Raw genomic sequence first — 22,589 nt, forward strand, 5'->3', positions numbered from 1 at the left:
TACACAGAGGGTGGTAGGTGCCTGGAACTCGCTGCCGGGGGAGGTAGTGGAAGCAGATACGATAGTGAGTTTTAAGGGGCGTCTTGACAAATACATGAATAGAATGAGAATAGGGGGATTTGGTCCCCGGAAGGGTAGGGGGTTTTAGTTCAGTTGGGCAGTATGGTCGGTGCAGGCTTGGAGGGCTGAAGGGCCTGTTCCTGTGCTATAATTTTCTTTGTTCTTTCTTTCTTTGTTTTTAGTTCCTCAGTTCCGAGGATACACTCCCGTAGATGGTAGATAGAATCATGGAATCCCTACAGTGCAAAAGAGGCCATTTGGCCCATCATGTCTGCATCGACTTTCTGACTGAGTATCTTACCCAAGTACTCTCCCTATCCCTGTAATCCCATACATTTACCATGGCTAATCCCCTAACCTACACATCTTGGGACCTAAAATCAATTTAGCATGGCCAACCTACCTAACCTGCACACCTTTGGACTGTGGGAGGAAACCGGAGCACCCAGAGGAAACCCACGCAGACACGGGGAGAACGTGCAAACTCTACACAGAGAGTCACCCAAGGCCAGAATCGAACCCGAGTCCCTGGCGCTGTGAGGCGGCAGTGCTAACCACTGTGCCGCCCATTGGGAGGGGTAAATGTTGCAAAGAAGGTCAGGTTCATTAGAACTGTAGCCAAGTAGGAGATCACAGAACGTAACGCAGAGCTGAACAGGGCGACATCTCTGGAGAGGTTTGTACGTGCAAATGGGAATTTTGAATTCAATTTCACGGTGGAGGGAGTTCAAAAGGTGGTTGAGAAACGCAGGGTGTGAGACGGGATTGGGACTTGGTGTGGGATAAGACTCAGGCCACAGATCTGTGGGTAAGTTGGAGTTTACGCAGGGGTGGAACAACTTACACAAAGAATGCAGCAGTCAGAGGAATCTAATAACCTTTGTCATAAAATTTAATCCAAGCTATTCTGGGTGCCTGAGGAGATGGGGCACTGGATCAGAAAGTCTGCCTGAATCATCCTACGCAGACACAGTGCAGTGGGGCATTGATTTATTACTTGGAGTGCAGTCAGCATGTCCACAAAACAACAGGTTGCGCCTTCAGAAGACAAAGTCACTGCACAAGCAATGAGTCTGACAGATTCTTTTTTCAGTGTTTTAAAAGCGAGATTCAGACTGTTTCATGACCAGTATTTCAAAGTTGTAAATGCGCTGGAGGTGGCCTCTTTAGCCAAGGAGAGCGGCGTTGCTGTTCTAGAAAGTTCTGTTTTCATTAAGGGCATGTTTTAAGTTGTATTGTGTGGTTTGCATCAGTGGTAGTTTCTTTTTTCATTATCTGAACGTTTTAAAAGTCTCGTGATTCTAAAAAAAAAATGAGAATGAAAATTATTGAAAATCTAAAGCTCTTTCCTATGGAGGCAAACAGAATCCAGATGTTTACTGTGACGTCTAGCCATTATAAACTGTGTCCTTTTTAGGTTTGATTTCCTGTTATGATCCAAGTATCTGAAAGCAGCTGTGTCTCACGGAGGTTAACATTTGGTCCAATATGCATACCACAAAACAGGACATCTATTTTCCAATTAAAAAGTGGTCCAGCGTCATAAAAGGTCTGCCTGCTAACAGCAATGATCCGCACTCCCTTATGAAAAGCTGCCGTGCTGTCCTCCAAAAAGTCTGCCTTCCTTTGCATCTTTTAGTCATTAATTTCTTACAACAATTGAGCTTCCAGTAACTAAGGTTTCATTTTCTGGAATTTTCTTCCTGTGATTACTGGAACAATTGTATTCACTTTTTCACTCACAGAGGTTCGGAGTATATTTGTGCTCATTAGTTTGGTTTGACCGGTGGGAGACTGACCGGTTGAAGCTCTGAAAGATTCAGCCAAACGCTGTGACGTGGGGATTAGTAAATATGTGAGCTGAATGGGCTGAATGGCCTCATTCATCTGGACCTATCTTTGTGGCATTTGTATAGTAATCCAGTCAGATCCTGACATAAAGTCGTCGCATTGTTACCATAAGAAATAGGAACAGGAGTAGGCCTTTCGGCCCCTGGAGCCTGCTTCGCCATTCAATAGGGTCATGGCTGATCTTACATCCCTCATGTCTACTTTCATGCCTTTTCCTCGTATCCCTTGATTCCCTTACCGATCAAAAATCTGTATCTCAGCCTTAAATAGACACAAGGACTCTGTCCCCACAGTTCTCTGTGGCAAGGACTTGCAAAGACTCACAAACATCTGAGGGAAGAAATTCCTCCTCATCTCAGCCTTAAATTGGCACCCTTTTATTCTGAGATGATGCCCTCTGGTCCTAGATTCTCCCATGAGGGGAAACATCCTCTCAGCATTTACCCTGTCAATCCCCTTAGGATGTGGAGATGCCGGCGTTGGACTGGGGTAAGCACAGTAAGAAGTCTCACAACACCAGGTTAAAGTCCAACAGGTTTATTTGGTAGCAAATACCATAAGCTTTCGGAGCACAGCTCCTTTGTATCCACTCCATCTGACGAAGGAGCTGTGCTCCGAAAGCTTATGGTATTTGCTACCAAATAAACCTGTTGGACTTTAACCTGGTGTTGTGAGACTTCTTACTGTGCAATCCCCTTAGGAGCATGTTTCAATGAGATCATCTCTCATTCTTCTAAGTTCCAATGAATAGGTTCCCAACCTTTCCTCATAAGACAATTCCTCTATACGGGGGATTATCCTTTCTTTGAACTGGCTCCAGTGAATCTTTCCTTAAATATGGGAACAAAATCTACTCTCAGTCCTCCAGAAGTGGACTCATCAGTACCTTGCACAGTTGCAGCAAAGCTTCCCCACTCTTATACTCCAACCCCCTCGAAATAAGGGCTAACATTCCATCAGCCTTCCTGATTACCTGCTGTACCTGTGTGCTAGCTTTCTGTGTTTCGTGCACAAGTATCCCCAAGTCTCTTTGTGTTGCAGCTTTCTGCAGTTTTTCTCCATTTAAATAATACTCTGTTCTATTGTTCTCCCTTCCAAAATGAACAAGTTCACATTTTCCCACAATCTACTGCCAGCTTTTTGCCCACTTACTTTAACCTTTCAACGTCTGTTTGTAAACTGTTTGTAACCCTCTTGCAACTTGCCTTTCCGCCTATTTTTGTGTCATCTGCAAATTTGGCTACAGTTCATTTTCTTCCTTCCTCCAAGTCATTAATAAATATTGTAAATAGTTGCGGTCCCAGCATTGATCCCTGTGTAACTCCACTGGTTACAGATTGCCAACCTGAAAAAGAACCCCTTATCCCCTCAAGACGGAGTAAAACTGTAAACGTTTCAGTTCAGTGCCATTGGCACAGTGGACTATGATGTGGAAAATAGTCTTGCAGCAGTTTCTCTAACTCTGTTGCATAACAACTTCTTACCTCTGGTCATTCATCCCTAGTCCTTTCTAACTCTGAGCTCCCACTGACCTCAAATGGAGCTCCCAGGTCCTCTTTGTTGGTTAGGCTGCCCGCAGGCAACTTTATTGTCATTGATCCCAAATCTTTCTTTTCCCTTCAACAATTTTCATCTCTCTGTAAAGGAAAAGCCAATCCACGAGTCAGCCAATAATATCCCGGGGAATCACGGGGATAAGGGGAGCTGCTCCGACAGTCCTCCTGTTTTCACAGTAACTTCACTGCAGTGTTAATGTAAGCCTACCGGTGACAATAGTAAATAAACTTAAAAAAACTTTCCTGCCCTTTCCCCGTAACCCTTGATTCCCTTTCTGATCGAACAGCTCAGGCTTAAATGTACACAAGGACTGGAATTTTACCGTCCCACCCGCCACAGGTATTGGAGTGGGTGAGAGACGGATAACAGTGCAGAAGAAGGCCATTCAGCCCATCGAGTCTGTACCTACCACAATCCCACCCAAGCACTATTCCTGTAACCCCACACATGTAGCCTGCTAATTCCCCTGATACTAGAACATAGAACATTACAGCGCAGTACAGGCCCTTCGGCCCTCGATGTTGCGCCGACCAGTGGTACCAATCTAAAGCCCCTCTAATCTACACTATTCCAATATCATCCATATGTTTATCCAATAACCACTTGAACGCTCTCAATGTTGACGAGTCCACTACTGCTGCAGGCAGGGCATTCCACGCCCTTACTACTCTCTGAGTAAAGAACCTACCTCTAACATCTGTCCTATATCTCTCACCCCTCAATTTAAAGCTATGTCCCCTCGTGCTAGCCAACACCATCCGAGGAAAAAGGCTCTCACTATCCACCCTATCTAATCCTCTGATCATCTTGTATGCCTCTATTAAGTCACCTCTTAACCTTCTTCTCTCTAATGAAAAACGACCTCAAGCCCCTCAGCCTTTCCTCATACGATTTTCCCACCATACCAGGCAACATCCTGGTAAATCTCCTCTGCACCCTTTCCAACACTTCCACATCTTTCCTATAATACAGGGTCAATTTAGCATGGCCAATCAACCTAACCTGCACATCTTTGGACTGCGGGAGGAAACCGGAGCACCCGGAGGAAACCCACGCAGATATGGGGAGAAATCTGCCGTCCTTAACTGGGTCTGGCCTACATATGACTCCAGAGCCACAGCAATGTAGTTGATTCTCAACTGCCCTCTGAAATGGCCGAGCAAGCCACCCAGTTCAAGAGCAACTAGGGATGGACAGTAAATGCTGACCAGCCAGTGACACCCATGCCCCACACATGAATATAAAAGGAAATGGGGTGACAGATGTCACAGCCAGATCATCCTTTTTGCCCCTTGGAGACATTGCTTCAAACCTTTCTCTTTTGCCAAGCTTTTGTTCATCTGCCCTAGTATATCTGAAAGTAGCTTGATCTTTAATGTTGTTATATAGTGCTCCTATGAAGTGCATGGGGATGTGTATACAAGTACAACAAAGGTCATGTGAATAGGGCACATGAGAGTGATAGCTAATGTTACGTGTGGAGAATGATTGAGAAAGGGGGCTCCTTGTGTAATTTGTACAACCCACTGCTCCCCATCAGTGCAATATCCTCAGATAATTCAATCCCTACCATGCATCGCAATGCCAACACCAAGGAAAGGGAATTGTAATTTTGAGGAAAGAACTAAGGAACTTGGACTTACTATGACAGGGCCGGAGAAAGTTTAAAGTTTATTTATTCGTGTCGCAAGTACATAGAACATAGAACATTACAGCGCAGTACAGGCCCTTCGGCCCTCGATCTTGCGCCGACCAGTGAAACCAATCTAAAGCCCAACTAACCTACACTATTCCAATATCATCCATTTGTTTATCCAATGACCATTTAAATGCCCTTAATGTTGGCGAGTCCACTACTGCTGCAGGCAGGGCATTCCATGCCCTTACTACTCTCTGAGTGAAGAACCTACCTCTGACATCTGACTATATCTATCACCTCTCAATTTAAGGCTATGTCCCCTCGTGCTAGCCATCACCATCCGAGGAAAAAGGCTCTCACTATCCACCCAATCTAATCCTCTGATCATCTTGTATGCCTCTATTAAGTCACCTCTTAACCTTCTTCTCTCTAACGAAAACAACCTCAAGTCCCTCAGTCTTTCCTCATAAGACCTTCCCACCATACCAGGCAACATCCTAGTAAATCTCCTCTGCACCCTTTCCAATGCTTCCACATCCTTCCTATAATGCGGTGACCAGAACTGTATGCAATACTCCAAGTGCAGCCGCACCAGAGTTTTGTACAGCTTCAAGTAGGTTTACATTAACACTGAAATGAAGTTACTGTGCCACCGTGCTGCCTGTAGGTCGAAGGTCAAGAGGCAATTTAAAAATGATGATGGATTTTTATACAGCTAATAGGGGAAGTCTTATTTCCTGCGTCTGGGGTGGGGATTCAGTGACAGTTTTATCAGTTGAAAATTGTCACTGAACGAGGCAGAGGTTAAGGAATGATGTGACTTTGGGAGCAATTGGAACTCGGAATGTGTTGCCATGGGGAGTCATTGGGACAGAGAGCACGTCATCTTTTAAGCAATAAGTTGATATGGAGAGAGATCAGGGCAGTGAGTTTTGATTGTGGACTGCCCTGGCAAAGAGCTAGCATGAGCCCAGTGGGCTGAATGGCCTGCTTCTGTGCTGCAAATGGTTACAGTTTCCATGTTCTGTCCGTGCCGCCTACAACAACTCAGCAGCTGCGTGGTTTCAAGTTGGGGATGCAGGATTTACTCCCATTGACTTTACTAGGTTTCAGATCATTAAATGTTGAAATGGAAAACGGCTGTGTACGATGTCATGTTCCAACATACCTCACCAGCTGCAACGCTTACATTTAATTGCAATAAAGTAAACTCTGCTTTCCATTTAAAAGAAAAATTAACCTTACCCACAAAGGAGAAATGGACTGAGAGGGCGAGAGATTGTCAATGGGCACCGGGATATAGGCTCCAAAGCATGATTAGTGGCAGGGAACCCTGCACTCAACAAACAGAGCTTAGGAAATTAGCCAGGAATCTGATGGGACTTTACTCCAAGCCACTGACATACTCTCAGAATCCAGTAGCACTAAGACAGACGGGAAAGTGAATCGTGTAAATGAGAGCAGGAAACATAGAAACTAGAAGCAGGAGTAGGCCATTCGGCCCTTTAAGCCTGCTCAGCCTTTCATTTTGATCATAGCTGCTCATCAAATTCAATACCCTGATCTCACCTCCCTCCCCCCATATCCCTCGATCCCTTTAGCCCCAAGAGCTGTATCTAATTTCTTCTTGAAATCAGACAATGTTTTAGCCTCAACCACTCCCTGTGGTTGTGAATTCCACAGATTCATCACTCTGTGGGTGAAGAAATTTCTCCTCACCTCAGTTCTAAAAGGTTTACCCCTTATCCTCAAATTATGACCCCTAGTTCTGCACTCCCCCACCATCGGGAACATTCTTTCGGAATCTACCCTGTCCATTTATAAGTTTCTATGAGATCCCCTCTCACTCTGTTAAACTCTAATGAATATAATCCTAACTTGCAAAAGGACACAGAAAGGTTTAATATATGGACAAATGTATGGCAAATAGAACTCAATGTGGGCAAAGAGAAGACCATCTGCTTTGGGCGCAAGAAGGTTCAGTTGACTTTTTTTAAATGGTGAAAAATTAGGAACTGTAAAGAAGCGAAGAGATTTGAGAATCCAAGCACACAAAGCCAGTAGACTCGTACATTTTCTTTCAGAGATCTTTCAGAGGCAGAGGGAAGGTTGGCCTTTAACTCAATGGGACTGCAATACGAAGTGGATGAAGCTATTCCTCCAGTTGTATACAGTCAATGCTAGACCCTATTCTGGAGCATTGTATTCTGTTTTGGGAACCGTGCTTCAGGAAGGATATCTCGGCCTTTGGAGAAAGCTCAGTACAGATTCATAAGAACCATATCGAGGTGTGGGGAGCTGAATCGTGAGGGCAGGTTGCAGAATGGTTTGTAATCTCTTGAGTCGAGGGGTTTGAGGGGTGATCTTATCAAAGTGTTGAAAATGGAAAGAATGTTTGTTAAGGTAGATACAAAGGAATTATTTCCCCTTGTTTGGGGGGGATGGGATAATCAAAATCATGAGGATGCAACTTTAAAATGAGAGGTTGCGCATTCAGGAGTTAAATCAGGAAGAGGAATAGTGTGATCAGAAATAGCCAGTATGGCTTTGTCCAAGGCAGATCATGCCTTACGAGCCTAATTGAATTTTTTGAAGATGTAACTAGACACATAGACGAGAGAAGAGCGGTAGATGTAGTTTATATGGATTTCAGCAAGGCGTTTGATAAGGTGCCCCATGCAAGGCTCATTGAGAAAGTGAAGGGGCATGGGATACAAGGGGACATTGCCTTGTGGATTCAGAACTGGCTTGCCCACAGAAGGCAAAGGGTGGTTGTAAATGGGTCTTTTTCAGCATGGAGGTCGGTCACCAGTGGAGTGCCCCAGGGATCTGTTCTGGGACCCTTGCTCTTTGTGATTTTTATAAATGACCTAGATGAGGAAGTGGAAGGATGGGTTGGCAAGTTTGCTGATGACACAAAGGTTGGTGGGGTTGTGGATAGTGTAGAGGGATGTCAGCAGTTGCAACGAGACATAGATAAGATGCAAGACTGGGTGGAGAAGTGGCAGATGGACTTCAACCCAGATAAGTATGTGGTGGTTCATTTTGGCAGGTCGAATAGGATGAAAGAATATAATATTAAGGGTAAGACGCTTGGCAGTGTGGAAGATCAGAAGGATCTTGTGGTCAAAGCAGCATCACAGGTGGAGGCTGTGGTTAAGAAGGCGTATGGAATACTGGCCTTCATCAATAGAGGAATTGAGTTTAGAAATCGGGAGATAATGCTGCAGCTGTATAGGACCCTGGTCAGACCCCACCTGGAGTACTGTGCCCAGTTCTGGTCGCCTCATTACAGAAAGGATGTGGAAGCCATAGAAAGGGTGCAGAGGAGATTTACAAGGATGTTGCCTGGATTAGGTGGCATGCCTTATGAGGATAGGTTGAGAGAGCTAGGTCTTTTCTCCTTGGAGAGGCGAAGGATGAGAGGTGACCTGATAGAGGTGTATAAGATGTTGAGGGGTATTGATAGAGTGGATTCTCAGAGGCTTTTACCCAGGGCTGAAATGGTTGCCACAAGAGGTCACAGGTTTAGGGTGCTGGGGAGTAGGTACAAAGGAGATGTTAGGGGTAGGTTTTTCACTCAGAGGGTGGTGGGTCCGTGGAATCGGCTGCCGGTAGTGGTGGTGGAGGCGGATTCAATAGAGTCTTTTAAGAGACTTTTGGATAAGTTCATGGAAGTTAGTAAGATAGAGGGTTATAGGTAAGCCTAGTAGGTAGGGACGTGTTCGACGCAACTTGTGGGCCGAAGGGCCTGTTTGTGCTGTAGCTTTTCTATGTTCTATGTTCATACTGTCATATAAAGGGTTGAGGAAATTTGGAACTCTCTCCCAAAAAGACTATGCCCTGAATTTTTCACATAGCGGGTCCATTCTCGGCATCTGAAGAGTTGGTGGGGAACGCATCCCCGTTAATTCCCAGTGCGCCGCTGCCCACTTCCACTCAAATTAGCATTAAATGGCTGCAGGTGGGAATTCTACCCCTCACTCAGGACCAATTACCACCTTAGAGAGCAACCTGCCAACCTGATTGGATGGCAGCTTTCCAGTCATTGCAGTGACAGCGCTGCATTGGTCAGAGGAAGAGATGCAGCAGCAGGCCGGAGCCTAAATCTGGCCACCAGAGGCCCAGCTATGTTCAAGAGTTCAGGGCAGAAAGGGTAGGGAAGGCCTAAGGCAGGGTGGAAGGTGCAATCAGGGTCTCAGGGAGTGGGGGGGAGAAGCTGGTGGGAAGGAAGTTTCAGAGGCCACCAGACCTTAAGACCAACTTCAGAAGGGGGCTTCTGAGGAAGCGCCCCAACTTGCTTGAGTTGTGACTTTTCTAACTGGGGGTCTATGACAAGTGGTGTTCCACATGGATCAGTGCTGGGGCCTCTGTTGTTTGTAATATATATAAATGATTTGGAGGAAAATGTAGGTGGTCTGATTAGTAAATTTGCAGATGATACAAAAATTGGGGGAGTAGCGGATAGTGAGGAGGATTGTCAGAGCATACAGCAGGATATAAATCAGCTGGAGACCTGGGCCGAAAGATAGCAGATGGCATTTAACCCGGACAAATGTGAAGTGATGCGATTTGGAAGGTCTACTGCAGAAGAAAAGTATACAGTAAATGGTAGAGCCCTTAGAAATATTAGCATACAGAGGGATCTAGGTGTGCAGATCCACAGTTCCCTGAAGGTGGCAACTCAGGTGGACAAGGTGGTCAAGAAGACATATGGCATGCTGGCCTTCATCAGTCGGGGCAATGAGTATAGGAATTGGAAAATCATGTTGCAGCTGTATAAGACTTTGGTTAGGCTGCATTTGGTGTATTGTGTACAATTCTGGTCACCACACTGCTGGAAAGATGTTGATGCATTGGAAAGGGTGCAGGAGAGATTTACCAGGATGTTGCCTGGTCTGGAGGATATGGACTATGAAGAAAAGTTGAACAAATTTGGATTGTTTTCATTGGAGGGTCGGAGGATGAGGGAGAACCTGATAGAGGTTTACAAGATCATGAGAGGCTTGGATAGAGTGGATAGTCAGAGTCTTTTTCCCAGGGTCGAAGGACCAATTACTCGGAGGCATAAGTTGAGAGGGGGAAAGTTTAAAAGAGATGTAAGGGGCAAAGTTTTCACACTGAGGGTGGTGAATGCCTGGAACATGCTCCTGGAGGAGGTGGTGGAAGCAGATTCTATAACAACATTCAAGAGGCATCTGGATAGATACATGAATAGGCAGGGAATAGAGGGATATGGACCACGTAGAGGCAAGAAAATATTAGATTAGAGAGGCATCTGTGTCAGCACAGACTTGGTGGGCCAAAGCGCCTGTTCCTGTGCTGTACTGTTCTTTGTTCAATCCCCACCAACCTCTGCCTAAAACCCCATGAGCGAGGGAGTGTAACATTCTGGCCTTTGGTTACAGAACAAGTGAAACTTTCAGGAGTGAAACAGATAGATTTCTAGTAGGTAAGGGTATCAAAGGAAATGGAGAAAAGGTGGGAGAATGGAATGAAGGGGCAGATCAGCCTTGCCTATTGAATGGCAGTGCAGGCCGAGGGGACTGAATGGCCTCCTCCTGTTCCTATGTCCCTCCCTGAATTGCTGAGTGCAATGGTGTAGCTCACCCTTTTGAGATGAACAGGTCAGGAAGGCCCCATCCTGTCTTACTCGAGGAGGTGCTGATTTGTGGAAAAGCTGCCTTTCTTCCAGTTAACAAACAGTTCTACCGCTCTTTGGTCCACGCAGTTATTTTTGCTGAGAACTCTGCATTTTTAGAATAGTTTCTGGAGAATGCTTTGCTTCATTAGGCTTGATTGCCTTTGGCATCCGCATGGAGCTTTACAAAGTGGGGAACAAATTTTTCTTGTATCTGTAGATTTCACATAGTGTGGGCTCGTGGGGGGGGGGGACGTGGGGGGAAGTAAACATATTGGAAAATTGGACAGCCCACCCCTCTCTGCTGTTGAAATAAATAAGTCTGTAGTTGATCTTGCTCAATACTCCTTTCTGTTATTGAAAAAATGCAGATGTGGTTAAGCACAAGCTCAGGATCGACAGCTGTGTTCTGTTTTTCTTACCATAAGGGGAGATCTTGCACCGTGTCATGGAAATAAGTCAGCGGCCACTCCATTTGAGGTCCAAAGATGTGTAGGTTAAATGGATTGGCCATACTAAATTGCTCCTTAGTGTTCCAAGGTGTGTATGTTAGGCGGATTGGCCATGCTAAATTGCCCCTTAGTGTCCCAAGATGTGTAGATTAGGTGGATTGGCCAAGCTAAATTGCCCCTTAGTGTCCCACGATTTGTAGGTTAGGGAAATTAGCCATGCTAAATTGTCCCTTAGTGTCCCAAGATGTATAGGTTAGATGGATTGGCCATGGTAAATGTGTGGGATTACAGGGATAGGGTGGGGGAGAGGGCCTGGGTAAGATACTCTGTCTGAGAGTCGGTGCAGACTCGATGGGCCGAATGGTCTGTTCTGCGCTGTAGAGATGTGCTACCATCTCATCACCATCTGGCGCAGGGGTTGAAAAGTCAGCCCTCAGTAGCTTTCTAATGTTAAGATTCATCACAAATCTGTTGAAATGAGAACCTCCTATAATCTAGAGAGTGTGTGAACTGGTGAGGTTGGTTAGGCTGCAAACTGAGGGAAGGGACTTATCAAGAGAAAGGGATTTCTCCTATGCAGGCTTAAGTATGAAGGGAAAGTGGCTGGTTACAGACGTCGTGAAAGCAAAGCTTCCCCACAAAGAGAGCTAATGTAGGGAGGGTTTGATGAGGTGACAAGTTGGCCTAATAGGAAACTATTGGAATGGAAGATATCAACATTCAGGAATCCAGTGGGAGTAGAATTGACCATGTTATATCGCAAGAAGAGGAGAGATTAGTGATGGTGGAAGAGGGCAAGGGACACTTAGGAAAAGAATGTAAGGCCAGAGGGGAGATTTTTTCAAGGAAAAATGGCTAAGAGAAGGATTAGTCAGGCAGGAGGTACAAGAGGAAATGTAAAATATCTTAACAATAGCAGCCATATTTGCTTAAAAAAAAACGAATCCCCTAACATACACTAAAGATTATTGTAGCTGGACAAATATCAAAAACTATTTTTGTTAATTTGCCCAATGTGCAATCTTATACCATTTGATGGAGTTTTTAAGATGAAAGTTAGAAATCTTTACTGGGTTTTATAGAAGCATTGTAGAATAGATAAAACATTGAAAATTATGAGAGGTTTTTAGGACACATTCTTAAAGTGAAAGTGGCAAAATCCTATTTGTAATAAGTCTTTGGAGGCAAAAGTCCCTTCACCAGAATCCCTTTATTTACAATTCCAACAGCAGTACACAGAGTGCTCGCAGACAGCAGTCTACCTTCGGGAGTGCCAGAGGAACTGACACGCCCGGTTAAATACAAGGAAAATACTCCCTGATTGACCCATCAATTGACTCCTTAATCAGGGTGTTCATATTCCAATAGGCCAACCTCAATGGCCTGATTGAAGTCATTACAGTATTTGAATGCAAAGAAATGGAACACTAATGTCATGTGTTACTTTGATTTAGGGCTTTTCTTTACCATATTTCCAAATATCTGCCTTTGAAACCTTGTTAAAGCAAAAAGCCCAACCTTTTCCACAGTTTCCCATGCCCTCACATGTTGCGTGTTGGGCGACATCTCTTTGTAGTTTGAGAGTGGACTCATGTGTTTGAGTCAATGGGTTCAGCTTTGGGCCAGGACTTGGAACATCAGATGTAGACCGACGCTTCTGTGTAGCGCTGAAGGAGTGCTACACTGTCGGGGGTACTTCTACAGACTGAAACTGAGACCCAATCTGGCTGCTGAAGTGGATGAAATAGGTCCCAGGACTCTATTCAAGAAAGAGCAAGGCAATTCTCTGCAGGTTGACTGTCGACTTCTCTGTGCATGAACCCATGCTCTGTGCGCACGTGGATTGTCAATGAAACATGAGAATATTTCAAAGGCAATTAAATGGTCAGTTAGTGCATCCTGCATCATGACAATGCAAGTTCTTTCTTTCCATTCATAGAACCATAGAATCCCTACAGTGTAGAAAGAGGCCATTCAGCCATCGAGTCTGCACCGACCCTCGAAAGAGCATCCCACCCAGGTCCTCCCCTCAGCCCTACCCCGTAACCCCATGCATTTACCATGGCTAATCCACCCAATTTGTCCATCTTTAGAAACTAAGGAGCAATTTAGCATGGCCAATCCACCTAACCCGCACATCTTTGGACTGTGGGAGGGAACCGGAGCACCCGGAGGAAACCCACGCAAACAGGGGGAGAATGTACAAACTCCACACAGCCAGTCACCCAAGGCCGGACTTGAACCCACATCCCTGGCGCTGTGAGCCACCATGCCGCCTAATTCATTAACAGATTAAATTGTTCATTAACAAATAAGTTTTCAAACGAAACTGCTATGATCTCAACTTTCTTTCAGCCATATAGTAGAAAGCCAGAAAATACCAGTAATACTTGTTGAAAGCTTATTTGATGAAAGTGGGTTACTCAGCCTGGAAAGGACCCATGCAATTCTTGACAATTAACCAAGCGTGTTCATTGCCATTTGTCATTGACTAACGGGGAGAGACAGGACGGGCAAGCGAGTCTCTGTTATATTCTTCACTATCTCCCCCCTCCTCAAGATGGAGCACTCCTTCTGGCTTTGTACCCTGAGATGGGCAAACCTGGTCTTGAGAAGGTGGTCAGCTTCAGATGCCAGTTGGGCCTCAGATTAGGAAAAAATGATGGAAGATGCTCAAATCAAATGTGCAGCAAAAAAGAAGAGAAAATGAGTAATTCTCCGAATCTGACCAAAATGGATGATGCATTCCTCTTTCTGAAAGATTTCAAGAATGTTCTCTGAATTCGAAAGCTGTTTCCTGTCTCAAACCCTTAAATGCCAGAAGTCGCCTCTTTCTGTTGGTTGTTTCATCCAAAAGTGTCAATTAGAAGTAGAATCAGCCCACAGTAATCTCCCCAAAGCATTCTTCTGAAGTTTGACATCGGCAGTAATGATTGCCCATGATAATTGTTTTTTCAAAGCACAAGGAATGACGAACGTTTTTAAACATCCTTTGACCAAAGCTCCCATTGCACTGACCGTACCATGTTGTGATTACAAAATCAAGGAGTTTTTCTTCAGGCCACGAAAGTAACAGGAAGCAAACAATAATTTAGAGCCTTGACAAATCTTCCGAGAACCAGTGCAATACTCCCGTTTCTAGAGTTTTATTAGACAGGAAGTCATAGCCTTTCAGATTCCAGTAACCTCCTCTGTGACCGATATCTGATTCTCTCTCACCCTTCAGATCCTCTTAGGATACGAAAGACATTAAAATCATCCCATCTGATCCTCTTTTACATCTTTGAGATGATTAACCATACTTTACTTGTAAAATTGCTTTATTCTCACAAAAATAGTTGGCACGACTCAAGAACAGCTTCTTCCCTGCTGCCATAAGGCTTTTGAATGGACCTACCTAATATTAAGTTGATCTTTCTCTACACCCTAGTTTTAACTGTACATTCTGCACCCTCTCCTTTCCTCTTCTATGTATGGTATGCTTTGTCTGTATAGAGCGCAAGAAACAATATTTTTCGCTGTATACTGTACACTGTACACTGTTCACTGTATATTGTGGAATTGAGTTTAGAAATCGGGAGATAATGCTGCAGCTGTATAGGACCCTGGTCAGACCCCACCTGGAGTACTGTGCCCAGTTCTAGTCGCCTCATTACGGAAAGGATGTGGAAGCCATAGAAAGGGTGCAGAGGAGATTTACAAGGATGTTGCCTGGATTAGGTGGCATGCCTTATGAGGATAGGTTGAGAGAGCTGGGTCTTTTCTCCTTGGAGAGGCGAAGGGTGAGAGGTGACCTGATAGAGGTGTATGAGATGTTGAGGGGTATTGATAGAGTGGATTCTCAGAGGCTTTTACCCAGAGTTGAAATGGTTGCCACAAGAGGTCACAGGTTTAGGGTGCTGGGGAGTAGGTACAAAGGAGATGTTAGGGGTAAGTTTTTCACTCAGAGGGTGGTGGGTCCATGGAATCGGCTGCCGGTAGTGGTGGTGGAGGCGGATTCGATAGGGTCTTTTAAGAGACTTTTGGATAAGTTCATGGAAGTTAGTAAGATAGAGGGTTATAGGTATGCCTAGTAGGTAGGGACATGATAGGCGCAACTTGTGGGCCGAAGGGCCTGTTTGTGCTGTAGCTTTTCTATGTTCTATGTTCTATACTAATACATGTGACAATAAATCAAATTAAATCAGAAACGTATGCTGATTATCGAATGTTGAAATGTTGGGAAACGGCTCAGTGAAAATGAGAGGAACCAGCACCATTTATTTAGATTTCATATACCACTGGGATGAAGAAAATGTCTCCAAGCGTTCCAGTGTTTTGCTGTAGGATTGATCCTAATTTCGCGTGAATAGGAAAACAAAACTTATTACTTGCAAAACCAAAATTAACTCCAGGACTGATAAGGTGAACGTATAAAGAAAAGGAAGAGTAGATCATGTAGCAATTTTGCAAAGCACTTCACAACCGGCGAAGTACTTTTTTTTTGTTAAGTGTACTGCCGTGAAGTGGAAATCTGCCATGCACTTGTTGCACAGCAAGATCCAATGCAGCATACGCTGCCATGCACCTGTTGGGACTGATGGGAGGACGGTGCCAAGTAGGTCATAGAATCATAGAAACCCTACAGTGCAGAAGGAGGCCATTCGGCCCATTGAGTCTGCACCGACCACAATCCCACCCAGGCCCTACCCCCACATATTTACCCGCTAATCCCTCTAACCTACGCATCTCAGGACACTAAGGGGCAATTTTTTTTAACCTGGCCAATCAACCTAACCCGCACATCTTTGGACTGTGGGAGGAAACCGGAGCACCCGGAGGAAACCCACGCAGAGACGAGGAGAATGTGCAAACTCCACACAGACAGTGACCCGAGCCGGGAATCGAACCCGGGACCCTGGAGCTGTGAAGCAGCAGTGCTAACCACTGTGCCACCGTGCCGCCAACCAGCCTCATTTCATTATTAGGGGCCAGCTACAGGTGGCAGTCCCTGGGGCAGTTCGGCATATCTCAGGCAGAAACCTTGGACGTCTCTGCGGGGGCCTTTACCAATATGGAAGGGGGCACGGCCATGTTGGATGCTGAGGCATCCATTTTTAAATGCGCTTTGGATTTTCAAAATGGCCACGGCTCCCACCCATTTCAAGGTCACGACTTTTTCATGTTCATCTGAGCAGGCAGATAGTGCCGCAGTTTAACCTCTCACTCAGAGGACCTCCAACACTGCAGCACTCCCTCAGTGGTGCACAAGAGTGCCAGGCTATGTGCTCAATTCCAAAATCTCTGGAGTGAAGACTTGAACACGCAACTTTTTTTTGGGAGGCGAGAGTGAGACTGAGCCAAGGATGACACTTCCCAATGTTCCAGCGATCAGGAGGCGATGAGTAATCAGTGTACAGCATGATCTGTGCTGGAAGACACCAACACAAAACACAGCCAGTCTTCTTGGAAAGTTTGTTCTTTGGTAATTCTGTGTGATGTGTATTTATGCTGTCTGTGCTTTCCACCAACAACCAAACAAGTCAACATCGCCAATGTCTTTTTGATTTCTTTTATCTACGCTGGTGAAATTGCTTATTATTAGTTTATTTATTAGTCACAAGTAGACTTACATTAACACTGCAATGAAGTTGCTGTGAAAATCCCCTAGTTGCCACACTCCAGTGCCTGTTTGGGTTCACTGAGGGAGAATTTAGCATGGCCAATGCATCTAACCAGCACGTCTTTTGGACTGTGGGAGGAAACCGGAGCACCCGGAGGAAACCCACGCAGACACGGGGAGAACGTGCAGACTCCACACAGACAGTGACCCAACCCGGGAATCGAACCTGGGTCCCTGGCACAATGAGGCAGCAGTGCTAACCACTGTGCCACCGTGCTTCACCCTGATTATGGGAAACCTGTTCGACATAGGACAATGTGATCAGCGCAGGCTTGGAGGGCCGAAGGGCCTGTTCCTGTGCTGTACTGTTCTTTGTTCTTTGACATTATAACTGGCTCATACAGACAGTCAAAGTGTGCCATTTGGTGGGTTGGTCTCTCTATTATCCACTTGCTGACAAAACCTGGTGTTATCCTGCAGTTCAGCTGGTAAAGAAATCTTCTCCTAACCTGATTGAATCTGAAAGGACTGGTTGCAGCATGCTTTATTACTTTCATATCAGTAGCTAGCTGGACACAGGAAAAGCGTCAAAGTAAATACAAGTAAAACGAGAAACAAATCCCACCCGCCCAATTTTCCAAGTTAACAGCTGCATTAACTACAAACCTCATCATTCACTCAGCAGGGTCTCTGATTTGCCTCCAGTGTGAGTGCCTTCATCCTCTGGTTTCTTTTCAATAGAAAGAGTGTTAAAGGCTTTGAGTACTCAGAATAAGACATGTGAATGTGCTGTGGATGCTATCTCTTACATGCCTATTCCACTGCTGATATGTTAGGACTATACGGTCACATGTGGACAGCTGCTCCTAGAACATGGCTGAGCAACATTTATTGAACCTGTTTTAGTCCTAGCTGGTAAAATGATTCTGAACAGTATGTAAAAGGCAACTTTCCTCACATTTCTGATTTATCGCTTTTCCTCATTTGGATTTCAGTCCTAGGCTGTTCTGAGATTTAGATATATTAAAGTTCACATTCTGTGTTTACCACTAGGTTGGAAAATTAATCCAGGAAGCAGCTGGGAAGAGTAATCTGAAAAGAGTAACACTGGAACTTGGAGGAAAGAGCCCGAACATTATTTTTGCAGATGCTGATTGTAGGTTTAACTTAAAATGTTAACTATCCTATGTAGTAAGGACACATGTTCACACATGAATGTAACACACGCACACGCACACGCACACACGCACACACACATACACTACAACCATTGGTGGGGTGTACAATTGATGCCAACGATTGCCCACCCATTATACACCCCTTTCACTAACTTCACAATGTTCAGATAAATCCAGTGTCAGTCGATACTTAAAGTTGACAAGGCACCTGGTTTGAATGAGATGCGCCCAAGGATATTGAAGGAAGCAAGAACGGAAATTACGGGAGCGCCGGCCATAATCTTCCAGACTTCTCTCGGCTCAGGGGAGGTGCCAGAGGACTTGAGGATGGCTAATGTTACACCCTTATTGAAAATAGATTGTAAGGACAGCCCCAGCAATTACAGGCCAGTCAGTTTCACATTGGTAGTGGGCAAGCTTCTGGAAACAATTGTTCTGGATAGAATTAGTAGTCACAAAGAAAAATGTGGGTTGATTCGAAAGAGCCAGCATGGATTTATAAAGGAGAAAATCGTGTTTAACTAACTTGCTGGAGTTTATTGAGGCTGTAACAGGAAGGGTCAATGTGGGTAATGCTGTTGATGTGGTGGACATGGACTTTCTAAAGGCATTCGATACAGTGCCACACAACAGACTTGTGAGAGAAGTTATAGCTTTTGGAATAAGAGGGACAGTAGCAATGTGGATACAAAATTGGCTGAATAATAGGAAGCAGAGATTAATGGTCAATAGATATCCTTTTGAGCTGGAGGAAGGTTTGTAGCTGTATTGGGACCTTTGCCTTTTCTGATATACATTAATGACCTAGACCTTAGTGTGCAGGGGACAATTTCTAACTTTATGTATGATACAGAACTTGGAAGTATTGTAGACTGTGACGAGGACAGTGTAGAACTTCACAAGGACGTAGATAAGCTGGTGGAGTGGACAGATAGGTGGCAGATGAAGTTCAATGCACAGAAGTGTGAGTTAATGCATTTTGGTGGGAAGAACATGGAGAGACAATACAAAATAAGAAGTAAAATTCTTACGGGGGTGCAGGAGCAGAAAGACCTGGGTGTCTATATACATAAATCATTAAAGGTGACAGGACAGGTAGCGAGAGCAGTTAATAAAACATATAGTATTCTGAGTTTTATTGATACGGGCAGAGAGTACAAGAGCAAGGAGGTTATGTTGAATTTATACAAGACAGTAGTTAGATCTCAGCTGGAATATTGTGTACAATTCTGGGCGCCACACTATAGGAAGGATGTGAACGCATTGGAGAGAGTGCGGAAGACTTTTACAAAAATGGTTCCAGGGATGAGAAACTTCTCTTATGTGGATAGATTGGAGAGGTTGGGACTGTTCTCCTTGGAGAGAAAAAGACTGACAGGAGATTTGATAGAGATATTCAAAATCATGAGGGGACTGGACAGAGTAGATAGGGAGAAACTGTTCCTCTTGTAAAACGATGAAGAATGAGAGGACATTGATGTAAGGTGATTTGCAAAAGAAGCTTGCTGACGCCATCAAATATGAGAATAAACCTTTTCACAAAATGAGTGGTTTGGGTCTGGACTGCGTTGCCTGGAAGTGTGGTGGAGGCAGGTTCAATCGAGGCTTTCAAGGTGGCATTAGATGATTATTTCAATAAAAACAATGTGCAGGGGTACGGGGAAAAGGCAGGGGAATGGCACTGAGTCATGATGCTCATTTGGAGAGCTGCTACAGACATGATGGGCCAAATGACCTCCTCCGTGGTAACAATTCTGTGATAACGGGCAGCTGATCCACAAGCCCCTCCAGAATGGAAAGTCCCACTCGCAGAGATGTGCTACACATCGAGAGCAGTACAGCAATGGCCCTAACATTCTGCTGCCGTTCAGCCTATGCAGAATGAGCTTCAAGAATTCTTTGCTTCTCCACTTGATCAAATGGCATGTGGCAGCGAAAAGGGGCAATGAATGAAGGGGCATTGCCCACCTCTGCCCTCTCTAATTACTGCATGTTGCCTTCTCAGTTGGAAGTTGATGCCCGGTGGACAGTGTGGTATAAGAGGAATAAATACAAAAACAATTGGATAAGTAACTTTCTGTTATTATTCATTCAAGGGGTGTGAGTGTGGCAAGGCCAGCACTTAATGCCCTTTGAAAATGAAAATTTAAGATGGAAGAACTTCATTATTTCTTTCTGTCAAGCGTTTGAATCTGATTTGACTCTGACAGTCGAGGTGTTCCATTAATACTTTATGGGCACGGTGGCACAGTGGTTAGCACTGCTGCCTCACAGCGCCAGGGACCCAGGTTTAATTCTGACCTCAGGTCACTCACTGTCTGTGTGGAGTTTGCACGTTCTCCCCATTACTGTGTGGGTTTCCTCCGGATGCTCTGGTTTCCTTCCACAGTCCAAAGATGTGCAGGTTAGGTGGATTGGTCATGCTAAATTGCCCCTTAGTGTCCAAAGATGTGTAGACTAGGTGGATTGGCCATGCTAAATTGCCCCTTAGTTTAAGGGGGATTAGCAGTTTAAATACATGGAATTATGGGGATAGGGCCTGGGTGGGATTGGGGGAGGGGGTCTGGGGTGGGGGTCTGGGGTGGGGGTCTGGGGTGGGGAGGGGAGGGGGTGTGGGTGTGGGGGGGGTGTTGTGGGGGGGGTGGGGTGGGGTGTGGGGGTGGGGGGTGTGGGGGGGGGCGGTGGGGGGGGGGGGCGGGGGGGGGGGGTCATCATTTTCTAGAAACATCTAATGGAAATCCTGTGACACTCTGAGATGTATTGCCCAGACTGTGACAGGTACTTCCTGATACAGACGAGGTAATATTCTAACTGGCTTATTTCTTGCAGTGGATTATGCTGTGGAACAGGCTCATCAGGGAGTCTTCTTCAACCAAGGCCAGTGCTGCACGGCAGGTTCACGGATCTATGTAGAGGAGCCAATCTACGATGAGTTTGTCAGGAAGAGTACAGAACGTGCTCAGAGGAGAACAGTTGGAAACCCTTTTGACCCTGCCACCGAGCAGGGCCCACAAGTAAGATGTTCTCAAGTGAAACACACACCAAAAATAAATGGTTATTTCAACGTTCATTCACTTTATAATGGAGTAAATCTTGTTCTATGATTTATCATCGATTTGTAGAAAGTCTGGACATAGACCTGTGAATCAGAGACAAATCTAACACATTAATATCTGAAGAAAAAAGCTAAGATTAATTTGAGTAAAATGCACAGGCATTAGCATTTAATTCCAGAGATGGAATGATTTTAGATTACATTACACAGTTAAGTTTTTTAGTTTATGGCACGGTGGCACAGTGGTTTGATTTGATTTGATTTGATTTATTATTGTCACATGTATTAACATACAGTGAAAAGTATTGTTTCTTGCACGCTTTACAGATAAAATGTACCGTTCATAGAGAAGGAAACGAGAGAGTGCAGAATGTAGTGTTACAGTCATAGCTAGGGTGTAGAGAACAATCAACTTAATGCAAGGTAAGTCCTTAATGCAAGGCAAGGTTAGCACTGCTCCCTCACAGCACCAGGGACCCGGGTTCATTTCTGGCCTCGGGTGACTGTCTGTGTGGAGTCTGCACGTTCTCCCCGTGTCTGCGTGGGTTTCCTCCTGGTGCTCCGGTTTCCTCCCATAGTCCAAAGATGTGCAAGTTAGGTGCACTGACCATGCTAAATTGCCCCTTAATGTCCAAAAGATGTGTAGATTAGGTGGATGAGCCATTGTAAATGCATGTGGTTACAGGGATGGGGTGGAGGGGAGAGTCTGTGTGGGATGTCCTTTTGGAGGGTCAGTGCCGACTCAGTGGGCCAAATGGCCTCTTTCTGCACTGTAGAGATTCTACGATTCTATGATTTGTTGTGATACGTACGGTTACGTTCTTTACAGCCTGGTACAAAATTGGTTTATTTTAGGGGTAGAGTCTAAGATTGGGGTTTTTCACAGTACAGTATTTGGGGGTTTTTTGCAATAAAGTAAAGGATTGGGTTATTCTGCAGTTATTTTAAAAATTCTTTTGAGGAATGTGGGCATTACTGACAAGACCGGCGTTTGTTGTCCATCCGTAATCAGTCCTTGAGGAGGGGGTGATGAGCAGCCAGCTTGAACCACTGCAGTCCATGTGGCGGAGGTACACCCACAGTGCTGTTTGGAAGGAAGTTCCAGGTTTTTGACCTTGCGAATACCCAGTACCAGTAGGGAAGGCGATGGTCTAGTGGTATTATCGCTAGACTTTTAATCCAAGAAACTCAGCTAATGTTCTGGGGACCTGGATTCGAATCCCACCACGGCAGATGGTGGAATTTGAATTCAATAAAAAATATCTAGAATTAAGAATGACCATGAAACCATTGTGGATTGTCGGGGAAACCCCATCTGGTTGACTAATGTTTTTTAGGGAAGGAAATCTGCTGGCTTTACCTGGTCTGGCCTACTCAGCAATGTGATTGACTCTCAACTGTGCTCTGAAATGGCATAGCATGCCACTCAGCTGTCAAGAAGGCAGCTCACCACCACCTTCTCAAAGGCAACTAGGCATGGGCAATAAATGCTGGCCTAGCCAGCGATGCCCATGTCCCATTATGCAGTTGGGTTGTCTACAGTACGATATAAGA

At 45.0% G+C, this 22,589-nt stretch overlaps 1 protein-coding gene across 3 annotated transcripts in view; it reads left to right on the forward strand.

The window, feature by feature from the left end:
- The window catches only part of aldh1a2 (aldehyde dehydrogenase 1 family, member A2), a 106,288-nt gene that overhangs the window by 72,062 nt on the left and 11,637 nt on the right, over nucleotides 1-22,589 (forward strand). For all 3 annotated transcript variants that reach the window (XM_078241023.1, XM_078241022.1, XM_078241024.1), the window contains exons 8-9: nucleotides 17,856-17,958; nucleotides 20,810-20,994. In XM_078241023.1, the coding sequence (XP_078097149.1) occupies nucleotides 17,856-17,958; nucleotides 20,810-20,994 (288 nt within the window). The remainder of the gene's footprint in view (nucleotides 1-17,855; nucleotides 17,959-20,809; nucleotides 20,995-22,589) is intronic.

Source organism: Mustelus asterias, chromosome 24, assembly GCF_964213995.1.
Source record: "Mustelus asterias chromosome 24, sMusAst1.hap1.1, whole genome shotgun sequence".
NCBI classification, from domain to species: domain Eukaryota; kingdom Metazoa; phylum Chordata; class Chondrichthyes; order Carcharhiniformes; family Triakidae; genus Mustelus; species Mustelus asterias.